This window comes from Herpailurus yagouaroundi, unplaced genomic scaffold (assembly GCF_014898765.1).
Source record: "Herpailurus yagouaroundi ecotype Mexico unplaced genomic scaffold, PumYag 188, whole genome shotgun sequence".
NCBI lineage: Eukaryota > Metazoa > Chordata > Mammalia > Carnivora > Felidae > Herpailurus > Herpailurus yagouaroundi.
Window position 1 is genome coordinate 25156125 of NW_024412419.1, and position 23219 is coordinate 25179343.

Sequence of the window (23219 nt, forward strand, 5' to 3'; positions counted from 1 at the left end):
CCCTACCCCTTGTTGAGCATCTCTGTGCTGGTGAGCTTCTAGCTAGGTCTGGGAAAAAAGGTGAGAACCACTGGTTTTTATTATACATTAAAACTTTAGGTCTTTACATACTGCTTATAAACACTGGAATGTAAAAAACCCAAACCCACTATGAAGTATAGCCTCAGCTGAGTGAATACTGGTTTTGGGAAGTGGTAATAGGTTACTGTACCACATGGCTCTAAGACTCTGGCCATAGCTTTCTCCTTAACCTTAGGGTGCAGACCACCAGATTTCAGTGCCCCCTGCCATCAATCAGGAAGCCTCTAGTATGTGTCTGCCATTTCCCTCACTCATGGTCAGCAGCCCCATCCCCATTGTCCCACTGATGCAGATTTCTACAAATAGGACACTTTGTATTCTAGCACTAATAAGACTTTACTCATGTACCCTTCAAAAACATTCCCGCCCTCATCCTGGTGTATGAAGGTAGTGGGATTAACTGAGGAAGTAGGCTGAGTTAGAAGGCAGGCCGTCTGCTGTCTCCAGTCTAGCCGAGCACCTAACAGCCTCATCTCAGTCCTTAATGACATCTACCAAGATGCCAAGACCCTATTTCGAAATCAGGTCACATTTGAAGTTCCAGTAGAAGTGAGCTTTCCAGGAAGACACTAGTCATCCCACTACATATACTTATTTGCTTCCCTCATACATTGTTATTCTCCCAGTTTAAATTTCAGGATTGGTAGTTACATATCCAGATGTTGACTTTCCATATGTCTGTAACTAAATGTTTTTAAGTTTATTTATTTTGAGAGAGAGAATGAGCAGGAGAGGGGCAGAGAGAGAGAGAAAGAGAGGAAGAGAATCCCAAGCAGGCTCCGTGCTGTCAGTGCTGAGACTGATGCAGGGCTCAATCCTACAAACCACAAGATCATGATCTCAGCCAAAATCGGATGCCCAGCCTACTGAGCCACCCAGGCGCTCCTATAACTAAATTTTATTTATTTTTATTTTTATTGAAGTATAGTTGCCACATAATGTTGTTAGTTTCAGGTGTACAATAGTGATTTGACAGTTCCATACATTATGCTGTGCGCACCACAAGTGTAGCTACCAGCTGTCACCATATAGCGCTATGACAGTACCATTGATATTCCAGTATATTCAGTATCCAGTACCAGTATATTCCCTATGCCGTACCTTATATTCCCATGACTTAGTTCATTTCACACCTGAAAGCCTATATTAGCCAATCCCCTTCCCCCATATTGCCCATCCTTGATCCCCTTCCCCGATAATCATGAGTTCTATATTTTCAGGTCTGTTGCTTTTTTGTTTGTTTTGTTTTTTAGATTCCATATATAAGTGAAATTATGTCTTTCTTTGACTTATTTCACTTAGCATAATACACTCCAGGTCCATCCTTGTCATGAATGGCAAGATCTCCTTTTTTTTTTTTTTTTATGGCTGAGTAATCTCTCTCTCATGCATGCGCGCGCACATACACACACACACTATATCTTTATCCATTTGTCTACTGATGAATATTTAGGTTACTTCCATATCTTGGCTCTTGTAAGTGATAATACAGTAAACATAGGAGTGTGCATATCTTTTAAAAACTAGCATTTTCACTTTGTTTGGGTAAATACCCAGTAGTGGAATTACTGAATCATGTTATTGTTACTTTCAAGTTTTTGAAGAACCTTCATACTGTTTTCCAGAGTGGTTGTACCAATTTACATTCTCACCAGCAGAGCATGAGTGTTCCTTTTTCTCCCCATCCTCACCAACACTGGTTGTTTCTTGTGTTTTTTATTTTAACCATTCTGACAGGTGTGTGAGGTGATAGCTCATTGCAATTTTGACATTTCCCACATGAGGAATGTGTTTATAACGAACTTTAAACAGAAAGTTTAAAGTTATTATTCCAATGACTGATTTTATGCCAATTCATAGGAGTTGATCCTTAGCGGGGAGCCCTTTTCTCTGTCTACGTCCTGTGTCCTGATGACTGTTTTCAAAGAAAGAAACTGCTCCTTAATAAACGGTACTTTAGTGGCCCCCAGTCCTGATTCCACTCCTCTGCGGCTCAAATGGAATATAGTCACTTACTAAACAAGTGGGCTAGATTATCAGCCCTGACCTCTGCTTTCTGATGAAACTGGACAAAGTTTAGTAGAAAATAAACTCACCCTTAATTCTCCTCCCCATCCCCAGTCTCCATTGATTCTTTGGAGAGTATTCCTTTGAGAAATAGGTCAACACTAAGGAAGTTCTCATTGAAGTTTGGGGAATATTTAGAAGAATCTTTGATCCTGTCTACTCTAAGGCATAAAATACAAAGAAAGAACATTGTTATGTGGAATATTCCCTCCCTCATGTCAACAGTTGAGTCTAGAGTCTATGGGATGCAAACAAATGAGTTTTCTGCCTGGCAGAGCATGTAGGAGGGCAGTTATTCAAAACTAAGATTTATGAGTCTATAGGTGTAGACTGCCACCTGGATGGTATTCTGATCAAAAGGCTTAGGACTGTTTGGGTTCATGTCTAATTCTGTGTTATGTTAACCATTTGTCTTTGAGATTCATCCACATATAATTTTTAAAAGAAATAAAGAAGTACAAAAAGGAAAACAACATGCAAAAAGAAAAATGTAACCTCTTTTGGCCAGAAGTATCAAAATGGTATACGATGTTGTTATCGGTAGGTCTGCTCTGTTCTTTGAGACACATCCTCTGACCTACGTAAACTTGATTTGCTTTTTCATATTGTTTTAAACTTCAAAAGATGCTCCATATACTTTATAAGAAAAGAGCCTGCTGTTCTTTTGCCATCTTGGAAGACTTTTGTCCTTTGGTTGAGCTACACACAGCCTGATTCTTTATCCTCTCAGTAAAAAAGAAGTTACAGTCCTGTCAGATTATCCCTTCATCCCATGGTGGCACCCTTTGCACAAATGAAGAACTGCACATAAGACGACCTGCATTTGAGAGTTCGTCATTTGAAGTTTGGAGTGATCCCCGGATTGATCCATTTTCTTCACCACCACCACCACCACCACCACCACCTCGCTTTGTACTTTGCCTTACAGGACTCATTAAAACAAAATACAAACACAAGAAAGAACAAATTATGACTAGTTTGAATAAAGAACTCAAGGCTATAAAGTATTTTCCCTGGTGGCATATTTAATTTGGTTGTTTGAGAGAACATCGTATGAGCAGGTGGCGGTGGGATGAAGAAGTGGGAAACAGTCTTCAAAAGAGGCATAGCCCTTCACTCAGAAAGATCTCCCCACATGCCTTCCATCGTCCAGAGGGTCTTGTGGATTAATAAGCCCCTACTGTAGAATGAATGCATACAACTGTGGTTGGATCAGTCCTGGTTGATGGAGAAAACCTTGTTTTACTGAGATCTCCGAATCTTAGACTGCAGTCAAGCTTACTGAATGGGAATTCGGACTCTTAAATGATTGAAAACAAGGAAATTTAATTCTTAGTTCATCCAAGGAGAAAGTGTGTCACAGGGGGTGTGGCACAAGCCTAAGGCAGTTTGATGAGACCTTTGAGGACCCGTGTGGCTCCCCCTGCGGAGCCCAGGGCAAGGATCAAACTCATCTGCCACCAGAGGCCTTCACCTTTTACTTTGTTGCCTTGCTCTTGAAAACAGCAACTTACCCTACACCCCATTAATAATACCCCATATCCTCAGCCAAACTTCCTTTCCCTCTTAGAGGAGAAAAAGATGAAATTGCAGAGAAGACTCTGTAGTCACATTAGGTTTTGCTTTGGGAACTTTTTTTTTTTTTTTTTTTTAAGTTGAGCTATACTGTTACTAGCAAAATTTTTTTTTAAGATTTACAAGATTGCAACTTAGATACTCCACTGTATTTTAGATAGCTACCAAAAATGGGTGGTAGGGCCTAGCTTGAGACTGGGTGGGTCCATCAATGAAACATTCCAGGAATGCATAACAGAATTTTATAGAAGGTCATCATTTAGATTTTATATCAAACCATAACAAAGCTCTTACTCAGAACATGTGTGTGATTGTGCTTCAAAGATGGAAATAATAATAGTGCAAGGTTAAAAGAAACTTGAATAGAAACATCAAGACCTTTCATTTGCATAGAATTGGTTTCTTTACATTACTAGACCACCTTTATAAACTGGCTGACAGGTCCTCCTTCTCTGGGTTTTGGTAGCCCTCCAAGAGAAGCATTATTGATTGCAGATGAGGGGCCTGAGGCTCAGGAAGGTTAAGTAACTTGCTCAAGGCCACATGGTTAATAAATCGCTGTGCCTAGGTATAAAACCAGGTCAGTTTGACTCCGTAGCTCCTGTTTTTAATATGCAGTTCTTAGGAGGTAGAATAGGGTAGCGGAAAGGCTTTGAGTCAAACAGGCAGTTAGTCAAACTAATTGCTGACTAACTGATCTTCAGCAAGTGACTTAACTTCTCTGTGCCTCAGTTTCTACAACTATAAAAGAGGGATGATGTCACAAAGGTTGTTAAAGATCGTATTTTAGGGGCTCCTGGGTGGCTCAGTCAGTTAAGCAACCGACTTCTGCTCAGGTCACCATCACACGGTTTGTAGGTTCAAGCCCCGCGTTGGGCTCTGTGCTAACAGCTCAGAGCTTGGAGCCTGCTTCAAGTTCTCTGTCTCCCTTTGTCTCTGCCCCTCCCCTGCTCGTGCTCTGTATCTCTCTCTCAAAATAAACAAACATTAAAAATTTGTTTTTAAAAAAGATCCTATTTTAAAGTGACTGTATCCTGTTAAGCTCCACGAGGGCAGAGATCTTCCTTTTGTCCACCAGTGTGACCCCTAAGCCTACAGCTGTGTCTGGCACAGTGAAGATGTGCTCAAAAGAGAGCTTGTTGAATTCAAAATCCTGGCACTTAGTAGTCATTCAATAAATAGTAATATCCCAGGGCTCCTGGATGGCTCAGTCGGTTAAGTGGCCAACTTCGTCCCAGGTCATATCTCCTGGTTCGTGGGTTCAAGCCCCGCAGCAGGCTCTGTGCTGACAGCCCAGAGCCTGGAGCCTGCTTCAGATTCTGTGTCTCCCTCTTTCTCTGCCCCTCCCTTGCTCATGCGTTCGTTCTCTCTCTCTTTCTCTCTCTCTCTCAAAAATAAAAACATTTAAAAAATTTTTTAGAAGTAAATAAATAGTAATGTCCCAAATGCATTACTAGTCACCTTCAACCCTAACACCAGAGCGAGGGGACTAAATAATGTGTGGTCTCTGATCTCATTGAATTTGAAGACCAGCAAATGAGTAGAGAGGATGCATGTGCTGACACTACTGATCTTTTCATCTGTTACTGATGCATGTCTAGCAGTTTGGGAACATCTAAACAACTTTGTAACGACAAATTATATGTCGTCAATGCTCTGGTTTTTCACACTGCATTTTGATGGTCTTCTCTCAACAGCGTTTTAGCACAAATATTTCTTTTGAAGAGTAATGAGCAGAGTTTAAGTTTTTCAAAGACTAGGCAAAATATGTTCATGTCATCACCACCACCCTCTACAGATAAACAAGTGTAAGTGGCCGTTGTGCTTAATAGGTCCTGGGATGAATTTGGAACTCGGATTCTTGTCCCTTTACTTCCTAGCTCATTTTGCTGTTCTGTTCCTGGCTGTCCATTTTTGCTTTGTAATTTCTACACTAAAATCCCCATGATTGAGAAGACGTGGCACCAGAGTATAGCTGCTGGGTTGGCCTGCCTAGAAAATTAGCACCTGTGCCCTTTGTCCTGATCACACAGTAGTGCCAGAATAGTTTGCATTTCTGGTGAAAATAGACTCAATAATGATATTGGATGGCTTTTGAATTGACCACAGAATTTTATCAGGCACGTCTCTAGTATTGCGGTACATTTGCACAAGCACACTCTGCTCTAGTTTGTATATGTGTAAGAGCAATTTTATCATGTGTACATTCCCATAATTCTTTTCCTCTTCCATATTTATGATGGTTTCCTCTGATATCTGTAATCTTAAATTTGCCTCTCTTTTTTCCCCTTAATCACGTTCATAGAGTTTAGTAGTTTATGGATCTTGTTAAATAACCAACTTTTGTACTTCTTTATTCTTTCACTATTTCCTAGTTTTCTTTCATTAATTCTTGCTTTTTATCTGTAGTAATTTTTTCCACTATATTTCCCTTTGTATTCTCCCCCACCCCCACTTCCCCACCACCACCACCACCCAGTTTCCAAGCTTAGTAATTTCTTTCTCTTTTTCCTTTTTCCTCTTTAATAATGAAGCATTTATTGTTGACTACGGCCTTCACTATATCCATTGATTCCATTTTTCATTCTTTTTTAAGGAGTTCATAATTTTCCTTTTGATTTTGTCTTTGATCCAAGGGTTATCTAAAAGTGCTCTGTTAAAGGAGGACATCATATTTTATTTTTTTATGGGATTTTGATGTAAGCATGTGGCTTTTAATATCTTAACTTTTACAAAATGGGTTTAAATCTTCTTATTGCCAAGCACGTAATCCTGTTTATTGGTGTTCCATGGATACACCCCTCTAAAATATTTTTGAAAGACCTATAGACCTATATAATCTTATTAGACCAAATTTATCAATAGTTATTCAGTTCTTTCATGTGATTGGTTATTATTGGAGTGACCTATTATGGAGGACACTGAAGCCTACACTATAATTTTTAATTCCCTTTGCATTTCGCATATTTTCCTTTTAATATTTAACACCTACTTTGGTTCATACAGATGTTTGGCTATTATTTTCTTTAACAAAGAAAAAGTTTAATCTTAACCAGAGATGCTTAAAAAGATACTTGATAAACCTTAAGCCATTCCTAATAAAAACTAGAACGAAATAGAACTAATAACATACACTAGTGTTTTACCAAAACTCAACAGCAGTGATCTAATGCACTAAAATCCACACCGTAAAGTCAGAACTATCCTTTTTATTAGTAAGTAAATGCTAATAAGGCACTAAGAAAAGACTACCTTGGGATGCCTGGGGGGCTCAGTCGGTTAAGCCTCTTGACTATTGATTTTCGGCTCATTACTTTAAGGTTTGTGAGTTGAGGCAGGCTCTGTGCTGACAGTGCAAAGCCTGCTTGGGATTCTCTCTTTCTTCCTCTCTGTTCCTCCCCTGCTTGTGCTCTCTCAAATAAATAAACTTAAAAAATTAAAGACTACCTTAAAGATGAGAAAATTGAACACGAAACGGTTTTTGCAGCTGATAGAAAAATCTAGAAAATCAAAAAGAATGTAGAAAAAAAGGAAACAATTTAATAAGAAAATTTGTTAAGACGGCTGCATATAAATGTACAGCAAACGATTTCTCTCTAGCAGTAACTGCCTAAAAGCAGAAGTGGGACCACATATTCCATTCATAATCACAGCAAAAATTCTTAAATTACTTAGGAATAAATTTTAAAAGCCACAGAAGCTGTGTGAAGAAAACTAAAATCTTATGGAAAGACATAAAGTAAGTTTTGAACAGATGGAAAAGCATACTTTTTTCTTAGAGAAAAAAAAACAATATTAAAGGGTCAGATCTTTCAAAGTTACAATGTAAATACAATGCAAATGACATTTCTGAAGAAGTTCGGTAGGGGGGCGGGGAGGGTTGTTATTTTAGAATGGAATTAAATGCTCTCACGTTTACGTTGCAAAACAGTTACCAGCAGGAATCAAGTACCGTGTGAAAAAGAAAACAGGCAGATTTGCTTTACCCAAGATCCGTCACTAGGGAAATCAGTGTGGTCTTGGAGCCAGAATGAACACAGCACAGAAGAGAGGAGGGAGACTAGAGGTTTATATATGTGAGTTTAACGTGTGACTGAGTTGGTATTTCCAAACTATAGAGAAAGAGGAGTCATTTAGTAAAAGATGCTAGAAAAACTGATGTCTACTGAAAGAAAATTAAATTATAAAATTAAATGGAAAAAATGTTTTCCATCTTGCAGAAAAATATAGAATATACATACAGTCTAGGAACAGGGGAGATAAATAGGAATCCAAAAGCTATAATAGAAAAGTGAACTTATATAGACACACACACATACACACACAATAGAAAAGTGAACTTATATAGACACACACACATACACACACACACACAATTATTGGCAAAGTTGCTGTAAATGGCATAGATCATGGATTGTTTAAGAATATTTGCAACAGAAAAATGCAGAGGATTAAATAATCCATGATGAAGAAGGAGGTTTGCAAATTTGACTGAAAAAGAGACAACAGAGGAACTGGCTAAAAGAAACACTGCTTTCACAGAGCAGCAAATCCAACAAAATCGATTCATTGTGGCCAGGGAAACACTAGTGACCAGCTGATGAAACCAGTGTGAAAGATTCACCGCTTAGGATAGAGGGTAGAGTTCTTACAAACCAGAAGATAAACAACTGAATTTTCAAAACAGTCAAGGATATGACCAGTATTTACATCCAATTGACTTTTTAACCTAATCAAAGACATACAAATTAAAACAAAAATGATACAGTTTGCAACTTAATAAAAATTATAATACCAAGCATTATAAGTAAAAGTGTGAAAAGCACAATCCTACGCTTCTCGGGTTTTAACTGAACATTGTAGAGGTCATTTACCCATATTTAGCAAAAAGTGTTATGGTGTTCATATTCTTTGATCCAGCAATTTATGGAATTTATTCTAGAAAATCACCATCATTAGTTATATAATGATCAATTTAAATGTAGTTTATGTGGGAACACCTTAAATATCTGAAAAACAAAGGAATTTTTAAGATTTCTACACAAGCAAATATTATGCACCCATAAAATGACATCTTAGAAAATCTTTAATGGCACGAATGGAAAAATGAATGAAAAAACAAGTTATGAAACAGTATGTATAGTATGGTCCTATTTGTTAAATGTTTACAGATCTCTTTTTTCAGGACATACATTTTATATACTTATGTATATATATGTCTATATGTATGTGAGTCTGTCCTCACCAAGTATACACTATTCTGATCTTGCCTTAAATGATCTATTAATACACCAATATTGTAAATTGTGGAAAATGTCAACATGTTTTCATTCTATCTAGAAAATGAAACTTGTTTTAAAGACTCAGAGAAGCAGTGTCTATTGGACAACAGATTGTCAAAACTGAAAAGATTTCATACATTTATACAAAACACCAAAGCTGAACAGATTTAGGATAGGAATGTGAAAATATAGGTCCCTGAAATTATCTGTAGGAACCAAATTCAGTTTGGATAAGCAAAATTGTTCACAAATACACAATTTTTAATTTCACCTTTCCAGGTGAAAGTTGATTTTTTTAAGTATTTATTTTGAGAGAGAGAAAGTGTGTGTGTGTTGAACGGGGGTGGACCGGAGAGAGAATTCAAAGCCATCTCCGCACAGAGCCCGTCATGGGGCTGGAACTCACGAACTGTGAGATCATGACCCAAGCTGAAATCAGGAATCAGACACTTAGCAGACTGAGCCACCCAGGTGCCCCTAAAAGTTGATTTTTAAGCATAGGATGGTTCTTTCTTAGAAAAAGAAGAGGTACTAATTTTGATTTCTAAGAAAGTAAAAGCAAGATGGGGCAGGTCAACAATGCTAGAGTACTGACCATCACTTTCTGATTCTGAATGCCAGCAGAGGATTAATATCTACACTTCCCAGAGAATGGCTAAGGATGAGTTGGTAGAGATGGAGAGAAACGTGTATCCAAAGGGGAATTAGGGCCTCCCTCTAGAGCCAAGGTCAGTCTCCTCAACGGTTTTGCTTCTGTGCTATGGGAGAGGCGGGACTGCAATCAGAGGATAAACCACAAGGTGTGCTAGAGCCCACTTGGAACCTCTCCCAGAGGAAGAGGAAGTCTAGAGGAAGGAAGGAAGGCCGAGGGTAGCAGCCTAAACCTAAACTCCCTTCAGGTGCTCTAAGTGGTCACTCCACCTGGAGGAATAGTGACAGGAATCTGAGCAGATCCCACAGGCCAGGACCTTCTCTGAGCACTTTACAGGTCTTACGTAGTGGATCCTCACAAAACCCTAGGAGGGTAGGCACTGTTACTATCTGCACACACAGAGGAGGCTTATGGTTAACAAGCTAAGGCCGGAGAGCTGGTGAGACGTAGGATCAGAAGCTGCCTGCCTCTACTTTTCATTCCTTAAGTAACTACTCAACTTATACAAAAGCAAAATGAATAGTGTTCTCAGTGGGAAGTAGTATTTTTCTGTAAGAAAATGGTACTGAGTCCCAATGCCACTTAATTTTCAGTGGGTTTGTGCATGCCCTTTTATTTTGAAGCTGAAAGTTGGCTTATTAGTGTTTTTAGTCTAAGTCTATCTAAATCTGTCTGTTCAAAGCCATTCTTCAAAGTGTTCTGACTAGTGCCAATTTGTCACGCTCATTATTAGCCATGTACTATTATATGTCAGTGTTAAAGTGCCACAGTGAATGATTGTCAAGTTACTAAATCCAACTGTTATCATCTTGGAGTAATTTTTTTTTTTTTAATCTGAAAAACAGTGCACAAAACCAGCAGCCTCAGCATTTTCTTTTAACACAAATGCATCTTAGATGACAAGCTACTTTATTTAAAAGTCTCCAATATAGGGGCGCCTGGGTGGCTCAGTCGGTTAAGCGGCCGACTTCAGCTCAGGTCATGATCTCACGGTCTGTGAGTTCGAGCCCCGCGTCGGGCTCTGTGCTGACAGCTCAGAGCCTGGAGCCTGTTTCAGATTCTGTGTCTTCCTCTCTCTGACCTTCCCCCATTCATACTCTGTCTCTCTCTGTCTCAAAAATAAATAAACGTTAAAAAAAATTTTTTTAATAAAAAAATAAAAAATAAATAAAAGTCTCCAATATATATAGTTAGATTTATGGATTTAGATCTGAGTAATAGAATATAGGCTTATATGTTTTTTTCATTTTTTTTTTTAAGTTTATTCATTTTTGAGAGAGAGAGAGACAGAGCCTGAGTGGAGGAAGGGCAGAAAGAGAGAAACACAGAATGTGAAGCAGGCTCCAGGCTCTGAGGTGTCAGCACAGAGCCCGACATGGGGCTCGAATTCACAGATTGCAAGATCGTGACCCAAGATGAAGTCAGATGCTTAACTGACTGAGCCACCCTGGTGTTCCAGCTTACATGTGTTCTTAATTTTTAAAAAAGTATTAAGGTGAAATCCAAAATAGATTGTACTTTTGTATATTCTCCATGTATTTTAAAGTAGAATGGGGAAAGAATAAAGTTGATAACTGAAATTTCAGACCATCTTGGGTTAAAAAAAAAAAAGTTTGTATTTCTGTTGTTCTGCCACTGAACTGTATAGATGGATGTGTTCTTCAGCAGCTATGGGCAGACCAGGATTTCTTCACCCAACTCTTTCATTTGAAACATAAACTTGTCTCACTCCCAGTGAGCTTTTCATATTGAATAGGACTCTTGTAATCATCATGGGCTCAACTTGACATGCTTGGAGACACTCCCTGCTGCATATTACATTTATAATTTCCAGTCATATCTTTTAAACCTCTGTTGGTTACTTAAACCTGACTGATGTATTAAATATTCCCTCAGTCTCAGCCTTAGACTAAAAATTAAGATTTGAAGTACTAAGTGTCCTGTTCTTCCAGGAGAGGAAAAGAAACATTTATGGGCCCACATGAGTGTGGTTGTTCTAACAGAGTAGTAGCTTTACATAATAATAATAATAAAGTTTGAAACTTTCCAGAAGACACAGTATCAGCAACAGAACAGATTATTTTCTAAGCGCCATACAGACAGATGGCAGGTGGCTAGATAGTTGAGATTACAACTCTAGATGCTATCTAAAAAGCAATGAGATCTTTTAAAAATGGATATTACTGATGGCAGCCATCTTAATTTGCATATTTTAAAGTATGTTGTTTTCATACCAAAAGCTTTAAAGGCCGTATAAATCCTTTGCACTTGAAGGAACTTTATCTATTATTGCATTATTTTAGCCCTATTACAAGCTGATACATGTAATGAAGGCATTACATGTATTGAATATGCATTTTGTTATTGTCACTTTGGAACGAAGCATGCCCCTTGTGTCTGCTAACCCTCACCTGTTACCTTCTGGGAGGAAACTAACAGGTCCAGTAGTAATGGCTGCTCTAGGCTTAGAGGCCAGGAGGTCTTGATAGGATGTCAGTGAAAAGTAAGCTCCTCTATTAGTGATAAAGGGTTGTGTGTGGCTCTGGGTTATCTGGAGACAAGAAACTTACTATAAAGTTTACAACGTATCAAGGTACCTCAGGGTGTAAAAGCCTTTCTCCATCTCCTCTCTTGCTCTGGCTTTAATGCGTTTCTGAGTCTCTGTGATTCTTTTTTTTTAATTTTTTTTAACGTTTATTTTTATTTTTGAGACAGAGAGAGACAGAGCACGAGTGGGGGAGGGACAGAGAGAGAGGGAGACACAGAATCGTAAGCAGGCTCCAGGCTCTGAGCCATCAGCCCAGAGCCCGACGCGGGGTTTGAACTCACGGACCGTGAGATTGTGACCTGAGCTGAAGTCGGACGCTTAACCGACTGAGCCACCCAGGCACCGCTGAGTCTCTGTGATTCTTAAGGATCCAGTGCAGCTCAAGGGAAATGAGAAGCAAGGTATAAGCCGGCTCTTCTCCCTTCCCCAGTTCTCCTGCTCACTCAATGTTAGCAGCTAACATTTATTGAGGATTTACTATATATATTTGACCCTATTTTTGTGTTTTTATATGTATTAGCTCATTTAATGCTCTCAACAACCCTGTGAAGTAGTTTGTAGATACAGGAACTAAGCTACAGAGACAAGTAATTAGTCAGTAAGAGGCAGAGCTAGGATTTGAACCCAAACGGTCTCCTTCCCCAGCTCACCGTGCTCTACACAGCAGGGTTTCTAGAATTTTTCACTTAGGAACATTTCTGTAAGTGCTACCAACACAGTCTTAAAACTTGCCGTTTGTACAGTGAACAGACAGGTGTTTGCATACACACCCTTCTCCATGGGTTGCCCAGAAGAAATAGAAAGCAAGGGCACTTTAGTTTCTTACTAGTATGGCCTGTCCTTTTGATACCAGTTTGTGAGCATGAAGGGCCACGTGTGGAAGGAAGGCGGGCTCGTAGGAGCCCCCTGCTCAGGAGGAGCCCTGTGAAGTGGTTTGGGGTGACTGAGGATGGTGGCAGCTGCTGGGGGAGGCCGTGGATGAGTGAGGCTGAGGAGACTGGCAACCTTTTCAGGGCAGGGTGTGGGCAGGTGAAGCAGAAATGTTGACTGATTGCAGGGGAGTTTTGAAAGTAAGTGAAATGCGCACCCGGTTCTGAATAAGAGGCTAAGCAGCATGACAAGTGACAAGATGTGTCCTGTTATTTTCCCGTCATGAGATGAAGTGGACCCCCCGCTGGAGTCAAAAAGGTCCAGCCTCGCCTTTTTTTCTAGGCGTTCTGATCCAACTCCACCAGAGCCATCCTGCGCGGGCCTTCCATCCCCCTCCGCTCTCCTATCAACAATGCTCAGCATCCCTAAAACACTGTCCTCCAATTTTGTTTTTTCAACGTTTATTTATTTTTGGGACAGAGAGAGACAGAGCATGAACAGGGAAGGGGCAGAGAGAGAGGGAGACACAGAATCGGAAACAGGCTCCAGGCTCTGAGCCATCAGCCCAGAGCCCGACGCGGGGCTCGAACTCACGGACCGCGAGATCGTGACCTGGCTGGAGTCGGACGCTTAACCGACTGCGCCACCCAGGCGCCCCTGTCCTCCAATTTTGAATCTAAGCCTTGTTGACATAGGTATTTTCATTTTCTAGACCATAGTCCTAATTAAGGGCTGATTGTATCTATCAGACACTTAGGAAACCAGACTGCAAGCCAGTCCTTATCCTGAAGTAAATCACAGAGTAAAGGAGACAGTAGACATTTACAGAAGACCTAATCATTAAAAAAGCAAGGAGAACAACCTCTAATAATAGTAAGGTCAATGGGAAGGGTAAACATGGTGAGTTAAGGTGGGAAGTTGCTTTGTGTCTTGTTCATATTGGGGTAAAACTTAAATGCTATGAAGTGCATGGGTCTTAAATGCACACAGTTGGGTATATTCCACACCCTAATCAAGATCCAGAGTGTTTCGGCCACCTAGAACACTTCCTTGTGCTCCTTGCCGATCAGTTCTCACCCCCGTGGCAGCCACTGTTTGGATTTCTATTCCCACAGATTAATTTTGCCTGCATCATACATTTCTGTAATGAATCAAAGCCCAGATCCAAGGGCTCTCACTGAAGAGGGCATGGTAAGGAAGAAAGCAACATTCAGAGATTGTGCACCAACATGCTGTGTGCATTGGGCAAAAAGCTTAACCTCTCTGGCCCTTGTATACAGGATTCAAGTAGACGATCCTCATGTTTCTTTAAGGATTTACTACTCCTGCTTACATTTCTAATCTCAGAGACACCACCATCCACTCAGTACCCTGAGCCAGAACACAGGAGCTCATTCCACCTTATCCTCCCACATCCAGTTGACCGCTCTTATCGTGTCAGCTCTCTTGTAATTTTTTTAGACATGTCACTTCCTTTGGCCCCTACCTCACTGTCATTTCTTGCCTTGTCATGACCATCAAATTACTCTTACTGCCTCTCTTGCCCGTGGTCCTCTCCAGACCATTCTTGTCACTGCCGCCAAGGTAATCATTGCCAAAATGAAACACATTCTCATCCCTTCTCTGTTGATAATCATTAAGTGCTTCTCCACCATCTAAGGTGCTTCTCTGTCACTTACAGAATGGAGTTCACATTCTCAAGTTTGACAGTTGAAGGCCTTTACCAGATGCCTCCAGTGTACTTGTGAGCCCCTTAGCCCCACTATGCTCTCTGGGCCCACTGCACCTGCCTGGCCAGCTCCCTCCCCTCCCTCCCCCCCCCCCCCCATTAGGGCACTGTTTATGCAGCTGTCTCCCTGATTCTCTTATGAACTCTTGAGTGAGATTAGTAAGATTAGAGATTATGTTCTCTCTCTCTCTCTCTCTCTCTCTCTCTCTCCAGCATCTGGCATGTGACTTTGCTAAAAACACTTAACCCCAAAGTAATTAATCAGGAGACTGCTAAGGATGATGGTGTCCTGGCAGGGTCTCACTTGCACTTCAAGCTGATATGGTTTTAAAAAATAGAAAAATCACATAAAAAATGTTAAAAATTAAAAAAATTAAAAATCATATGGAAGTTTTCATGCGTTTCTGACCACTTCACTAAGTCTAATTCTGAGTGTTTCTTTCCAGTGCTATCATAGCAATAATGAGTTAAAGGTAAGAAATTCTGTGTTTTTATTTGGAGAGAAGGTATATTAATAAGAGGTATGAAAGCAGTGACTCCCCCTGGTATAAAAGGGCTAATCCTTTTATTTCTACCTCAAGCCTGACTTAATGTGCTTATCCATTTAGTTCTAGAATGACAGGTTACTCTTTCTGTGAAGGTAATTTCTTTCTAAAGGTTTTGGTGGTGATTAGCAAACAGATAAAAGACTAAAAATGGCGGGTAAATTTATTGACCCAAATGCCTAGAAACACCAGTATTTAAATAGCCCTTTTTGTTCACCGTGGCTCTCTCTGTCCCGATTCCACCCCCACCCCCATTTTTGGTTCTGCCTTGTGGTTTGCATCAGCGTTACTACCCCCATTGATCATCACTCAGTCTGTATTTTCATCTTTTCCAAAACCTAGGGAAGAACCTTGATGCCGTCCACGACATCACAGTGGCGTACCCTCACAACATTCCTCAGACAGAGAAGCACCTTCTCTACGGCGACTTTCCCAAGGAGATCCACTTCCACGTGCACCGCTACCCAGTGGACACTCTCCCTGCCTCCAGGGAGGGCCTCCAGCTCTGGTGCCACAGGCGGTGGGAGGAGAAGGAACAGAGGCTGCGCTCCTTCTACCAAGGGGAGAAGAGCTTTCACTTCACCGGCCACACCATAATTCCACCTTGCAAGTCTGAGCTGAGGGTCTTTGCGGTCAAACTGCTCTCTATACTTTATTGGACCCTGTTCAGCCCTGCAATGTGCCTCCTCATATATTTGTACAGTCCTGTTCGGTGGTATTTTATCATCACCGTTGTTGTCTTTGTGCTACAAGAGAGAATATTTGGTGGACTGGAGATCATTGAACTTGCATGTTACCGTTTTTTACACAAGCAGCCACATTTAAATGTAAAAAAAAATGAGTGAGCTCGTAGGGTAACAACCCAAGGGTCTTTTGGAGATGTGTTGAGCCTTTTTAAATGGAGGTGCATTTTTGCATGACTATGTCAGATATTTCTACTACCATCATTATTTGTTAAAGATATTTTGCACTTAGTTTTGTGGGAAAATATTGCTACACACGATTTTTTTTTTAAATCTCTGAATGTAATTTCAATACACGAAGCAGGGAGCGATCGCTGTGAAATAACTCGGGCCAGAGTTTTATTAAGCAATCGCCAGGCTGTTAAGGTACACATACACGATTTTCCTACAGGCCCAGTCCTCTTCCCTAACCAATTCCCCAGCCAACTCCCCAGACAAGAAGCAGATCTGGGGCTTGGGAGCACTGGCTCAGATCAAGTGCTGGCACTTGACTGTTGAGGTGAGGGCTCTTCTTCCCAGCTCCCTCCCTCGGCACTGTCCCCACACTCATTTCTACACCAGTCAGACCACTGCAGCCTTCCTTAAGGCCAGAGACCAGAAATCCCTTGCCCTTAAACCAGCCATTTCGATAAGAAGCCCTTCATTACTCATAAAACCTTGGCATTTAGCCTTGCACTGACCTAGACATCAGAAGACCACCTGTGCCCTCTTTTCACACGAAGACCTGGACGTGTCTCAGGGAGCAACCACAGGCTCTCCACTTAGAAACCTTGGTTTGAGTTTTTAAAGATAGGAATTAATACAGTTCTTCATTTCTACGTACTCTAGCATGCTCAGTGCCGGGGTCTCTGCTGCTTATTGGCAGGTGTAGCTCTTTCTGCGTAAAAACGATACACATCACATCACTTACCTTTCTAAAGGAACAGCATAGAGAAGGTTCTGTTCTTGGAGTCAGAAATTCTCGAAGTTGTGTCTTTTGAAATATTTCTTTCAAACCTGCCCCCAGAGAGAAAGTTATTGTATTTCTTGTACGTGCATAGGTATCTGTAACATCTGCCACAAAAACAACAGCACTTGCAGACGGGGCAGTAATGGTTTATCCTAAATTATTCAACCCTCGTAGCCTTGACTAGTTTTACTCTTGGAACCAAAATGGTAGCACGAAAATGAACCCCTTTTTAAGGATAACCAGGGCTCGCTCACTCTTTTTAGGCCCAGGCTTCTTTTCAGTAGTAAAATTCAGACCCACTTTTGACCAGTTGTTTGCCTCAGTAGTCCTCGATTTGGAGCCCATGGGAAATCCAGCAAACCAACAGCACCAATCTCCTCTGAGGCAGAAGTGCGGGGTCATGTTCCCCACCCTGCTGGGGCCAGGCACTGTGCTTTCCGTCATAGGACGGGGGTGCTGGTCAGAGGCAGTGAAAAGCCTTTAGCTGTTAGCAAACCCGTCTACTTCACCCCTGCCTTGAACCAGCATCAAAAGCCATTGCTTTATTACTCTTTTGGCATGAATGCCTTCTCCTTAATTACGGCCTCTTTTTGCTCCACAGCGACTTTTAGCCCGACAATTGAAGTGTGCATTGCCGTGAAAGGTGAGCACATCGTGAGCCCAACTTACGGAGGACATTCTTTCAGAGTACAGGCTGCGCCTACGACGCTGTTGACACATCACCTCTCCTGGGAGGGACCTGACCAGTGCCGCGCAGACACGCACCAGCCTGTATTTATCTGCTCCCCCAAGGCTGTTCTTAATGCTGCCTGGAGCTACTAATTCGTTATTATGAACATCTGCTCTAAACCCAGCTGTTGACTTTCCTGGCTTTTTCAGGTGTTTTCTTTTTTAGCTTTTTTTTTTTTTTTTTCCTTAATGAAAGAATTTTCTAATTTAGGTTTCTCTCAGACTTCCTTTTGGTTCTATTTGGAAACATAGAAGGAGTTTCACAGTCAGCATCACATTCACATTGTCCTGGGCGGTAGAGAAAAGCTGTGTTTCCCGCCCCACACTTTATACTGCTGCCCACCGCCCTCTTCCAGCTTCTCATGGCTCCTGGTTTAAGTATAACCTCCATATGAGGCGTGAGATCCGTAAAAGAGGAAATCTTTTTTTTTCTTTCGTAGAAAATGTTTTCCTTTTGATCATAAAAAAATACACATAGAAGATTCAAACTTTGTTTTATCTACCCAAAATTCGTACACACTAGAACTGGGGAATAATAGACCTTGTACCTGCTGAATCAGGAATGATAACTTCAAAAAGAAAAAAGCTGCTTCTTGTTGGTTTTTTGGTTTTGGGGGGAGGGGGTCTTTGTGTTTTTGCAACAAGGCGTCTTTTAAAATCATAATTATTTGTGTTCCTACATATTGGTCCTTTTCTTTTAAAAAGTGTTCAAGAACTATTCATTTGATGATTTGGAACTCAGAGCTTTGTAAAATTGGTAACAAAACGTCAAGCAGGAAGTAATTGAACTTTGGTGTCGTGATCGGCCTCAGGAATGCACCCCCCCCTTCCCACCCCTCACCCTGGACTCCACAGCTACTTGTCAGGCTGCGTCTACACACCATACCCCACCTCACACCCTCTCAGGCCCTTGAAGGTAAACCCATTGGACCGTGAAACATTTACAGTACTGTCTGTCCAATTTGCTCGATCTTCACTGTTGAGAAGTGTTTTAACTGAAGTGTGGTTTGTGTGGGCCATGAACCATTGTACTTGAAGTAGGCACCTGCAGGGAAGGGCACCGGCCAGGTCACACGTTCTAGCAGACCCCACTGATGAAGCAGGCCAAAGCCATTGTGCAAATCAGAAGCAAGTGGTGAGAGGCGGGAAGAAAACACGGTCAGCGGCCGTAATTTGAAAGTCCCACTAAAACCCTTCCTTGTTTGTTATAACACTAACCCACAGCTTAGGGAGAAATACCAGCTTCCCTTCATGTCACTTTGAAATTCATTCCTTCCTCCTCACCACATCAGGAGTCGGACGTTGGTGGCCAAGCCCGAATTCTGCAGAAAGGGGGCCCTTCTCGTTTCACCCGGGCCGCGACCATGATGCCCCTGTGCACTTCCCTAATCGACACTCTGCTGGAGGGAGCCTGTTGGTAGCCAACTGTTTACATTTCTTTATATAAATAATGTGCTTTCAGTGCCTTAGTTACGGGTCCCTTTCTTTTTCTTGTTCCAGGAATTCTGCAATGTGTTTCTTAGGTAAAAGTCTCTCTTTGCTACTCACTGGGAAGAAAATGGTTTGTAAACACTGGTCACTGTCGTAAACTTTGTGATGACATCCAGAGAGGAGAGCTAGATGCTGAGGTGGCTTTTGCCTTAGAGCTGTTATTTATGCCGTAGGAAACAAAAACGGTCCCGTCACACCATGAGCTTCAGATTGGAGATGACCCAAAAGCCGCCTTGTACCAACCTTAAGTTTTTATTTCAGAAGAGAATCTTGGTTTTGGTAATTTATTTTTTAAAAGATTATGTACAAAACACCAAGTTTTAAAAATAACTCACAGAATGGCCTTAGTTTTCAATGTCCACTGGTATGTTTGTGAGTTGTGTTATCTGTAATTTACATCCCAGAATAAAGTGGAGTGAATTAGATACAGTTTGCCCATGTGTCATGTTTCTGTTCTTGCCGGGCGACCGGGTGCTACTTTCTTTTCCCACGTTGGTAAAGCCATACAGTATGTAGTATAAGGAGATCCTCATCAGTGCTCTTTCTTTCACAGATGTTTAAAAAAAAAAGCCTACACACAAAGGGAATATACCTCTTCGATAACTGGAAAAAGTCTAGGGGCCACAGTCAAATTTAGGTCTCAGTAAATGTCATCAGAACTTGGTTTTCCTCCATTTTTCTCAGTTCAGCCCTGAGGGCGATTTGGTTATTTCACACTTGTGGTGCTGTAATGGCAGATCTCCACACCACCAGCTGCAAGAGGGAAATGGGACTCTGCACCCACCAGCACTGTCAGGGAGTATGTAACTGGGAAAGCAAATCTCGGAGCAAAGTCTTGAATCAAAGCACGAAAATGTGCCTGGCAAGTATGCTTGCACACACACAAACACACGCACACAAATCATGGAACCTAAGGGTGGCAGAATATGCCACCCCAAAATACAGCTATAGTTAAACACATGCCACCCAAACTATGCCACTTGGGTGCATTGCTGGTTTTGAGCTATAAGCACTTGAAAAGCAGCAAACAGAGGGAAAGACTTTCTATGAACGGCCTCATCTGCCTGAAGACCTATTCTCATTCCCCAAAAGGACTCAACAGCCATAAACCCCCTCCCTGGGAGTTTCATCAACCAGCGAGGGTGGACTCCTGTCACAGGAGAGAAGATGAAGTCAACACCACACCCAGATAAATGGTGCCACAAAACATCATATGTCCCATCTGGTCTTCTAAGGGCCAGTACATCTTTCCTAAAAGTCATTGACTCCCCTAAGAGGCCTCCCTCACTCCCCTCTTCCCCTTCCTGATAAAGGTGTTATTTAATCCTGAGTTCTTTGTTGTTGTTTTTTTTTTAAGTTTATTTATTCTGAGAGAAACAGAGACAGCAGGGGAGGGGCAGAGAGAATCCCAAGCAGACTCCACGATGTCAGCACAGAGCCCACTGCAGTGCTCCATCTCACCAACCATGAGACACCCAGGCATCCCTAATCCCGAATTCTAAGCCACCTCTGGGAGTCACTCCTTTTTCCTTGGGTATCTCTATGTATACCTGAGGGATACATGTTAATAAATTTCTGATTGTCTTCCTCGTGTTAATCTGTTATCACCAAGACAAGAACTCAGAAGGGTAGAGGGAAAATTATTTTTCCTCTCCTGCAGAACCTGTCCTGTAAGCTCTACCATGCCTGCCGCTCTGTCTTCAGGTTCTACAAGCATTTTGCTTGAAGGATTCACTCTGAGGGGAGCCCATGGTGTCATTCTCTAACAGAGGGACACACAGGGACCGAGGAGCCCAGATCTTGAGAGCTGGTTCCAAGGACTGGGCCATAGCCTGGTGGGATTTCCACACACTGTTGATGCAAGGGAGAGAGAGGAGAGCATAGTCTTGCTAGATGCCCACTTGTCCTCCACATTACTCACTTTACTGATAAATTGTGTACAGGGCTTAAGCAACTCCCAGTGGAGTATGGCTTTCTGATGAGGCATTTCAAATGCCAGCCAGTGAGCCCTAGGGTGTGTACAGAAGCTCATCTATGCATGTGCAATGCATATTGCATTTTTGTGCCATCGACTTCATGCTAATTTCGTGTCAAAACATTTTAACAGAAGTAAATTGCTAAGAGGCAATGTGTGCTCTGCTGGCCGTACTTGACTTGTCGCAGGATCCACGTGATGACCAGAGCCTGTGGTTGCTGTGTCCCTATATCCTCCCAGGGGCAAACCTAGTGGGAAAGAGCCCAGGGGACCGCTTCCCCAGTGGCCCAACAAAAACCCTAAACTGGGTTTCAGTGATTATTCCTGAACTGCTCACTTGCCCAGAAACCCTGTGTGGGTTGAGTTCCTGGGTTGCTTGCCACCTCCCAGAGTAGGGGTGGAGTTTGGTCCCTCGTCCCCGGGATGCGTGTCGGAGATGGATGGATTTTAAGAGGACTGTTAATGAGAATAGGATGGGGTGACGGTGGATGGCCACACGGCCACCTCAACTGTGAGAGCTCCCATGTCTCCTAATGCGGCCCAAGCAGGTCAACAAGGTGTCCAGAAGGGGTTGCTGGTCCTGCACAGTGGGAGCCTTCTCCATCAACAGTAGCGGGTATTTGGGAACCCAGGCGTCCTCCATGGTTGTGCACAGACCATCTCATCAACGACTGGTCCCTCTGAATTCTTCTGTTACTGCTTCCACACACAACACCCAGACTCAAGCAATACAACATGGACATTTTTCTCTCCATGGGGATTTGTTAAAGTAACGACACTGCAGCTCTGACGCCCCTCCATGTCCCAGCACTGCACACGCACCTGCAGTGTCACTCAGTCTTCCCTCACCTGCCTCCGAGTGTGTCCTTCCTTCCTGGTGCATTAGATCCGACAAATCTGGGGACCTGTTACCAGCTCTCCCTGCTCCACGGTCTCCACGTACCAACCTCAGAACACCTGACCCAGTTTGATCGTGGAACCCCCTTCTCACAGTCCCCAGTGGCTTCCTGCTGACTGCCAGACAGCCTACTCCCAACCCAGCCAACCAGTCCTCGGGACTGTCCCCAGGTGTGAACCAGTTCACATGAATGTACCTGATTGCTTCTTGCCCCTTCCCACGTGAAAGGTATTTCTGTCACCAACCCACGACCAGTCAAATCCCACTTTTTCTCTCACGTTTTCATGATCAATTTAGCTTAAAATGTCCTCCTGCCACAAAGTCATTTCTCTGCAGCTCATGCTTGACTGCATTACATACTATCTTGTGTTATAGTTATTTTTCAGTCTTATCACCCCAGCTGGAATATAAGCTTCTGGAAAGCCAAGATAAGGATGCCTCACATTTCTCTTTTCCATTCTTTTTTGCACAATAAATTCTTACTGGTGATTCCATGGGAGTCATTCAGAAAGGACTTAGTTTAGCTCTAAACTAAAGCTGGGTGCAAAAATTTACAAATTTAAAATAACAAAAAAATCAAAATGCAAAGCCATCTACATCTGGGGGGTGATTCATTGTTTTTTGTTTTTTACAAGAATCAAATCATTTTGACTGATGATATGATTTACCAAAATATATTAGCATGTCAACTATTAAAAGTGGAAACTTGGGCGGTGGGGGGGGGGGGGGCGCCGCGGCGGGGGGAGCCTGGGTGGTTCAGTTGGTTAAGCACCCAACTCTTGGTTTTGGCTCAGGTCATGATCTCAATGTTTGTGGGTTCGAGCCTTGCATCAGGCTCTGTACTGATAGCATGGAGTCTGCTTGGAATTCTCTACCTTCCTCTCTCTGCACACCCCTTTCATGCTCTGTCTCTCTCAAAATGAATAAATAAGCTTTTTTTTAAAAAAAAAAAAGTCAGAAAAAGTAGACACTTGGCTTAAAATGTACATCCTCAAGAAGATGTCCAACTAATCTCACTTTCCTCCAACTATGCCTATGGTGGAAAATTTCCCAAGTTCTTTCAACGTTTATTTATTTTTGGGACA

General features: G+C 41.9%; 1 protein-coding gene across 3 annotated transcripts in view; it reads left to right on the forward strand.

Annotated features, from left to right (window-relative positions):
* The window catches only part of LCLAT1 (lysocardiolipin acyltransferase 1), a 181677-nt gene extending 161984 nt beyond the window's left edge, over nt 1-19693 (forward strand). For all 3 annotated transcript variants that reach the window (XM_040496428.1, XM_040496427.1, XM_040496429.1), the window contains exon 6: nt 15692-19693. In XM_040496428.1, the coding sequence (XP_040352362.1) occupies nt 15692-16194 (503 nt within the window). In that variant the 3' untranslated portion in view covers nt 16195-19693. The remainder of the gene's footprint in view (nt 1-15691) is intronic.
* Nucleotides 19694-23219: the final 3526 nt, after the last annotated feature.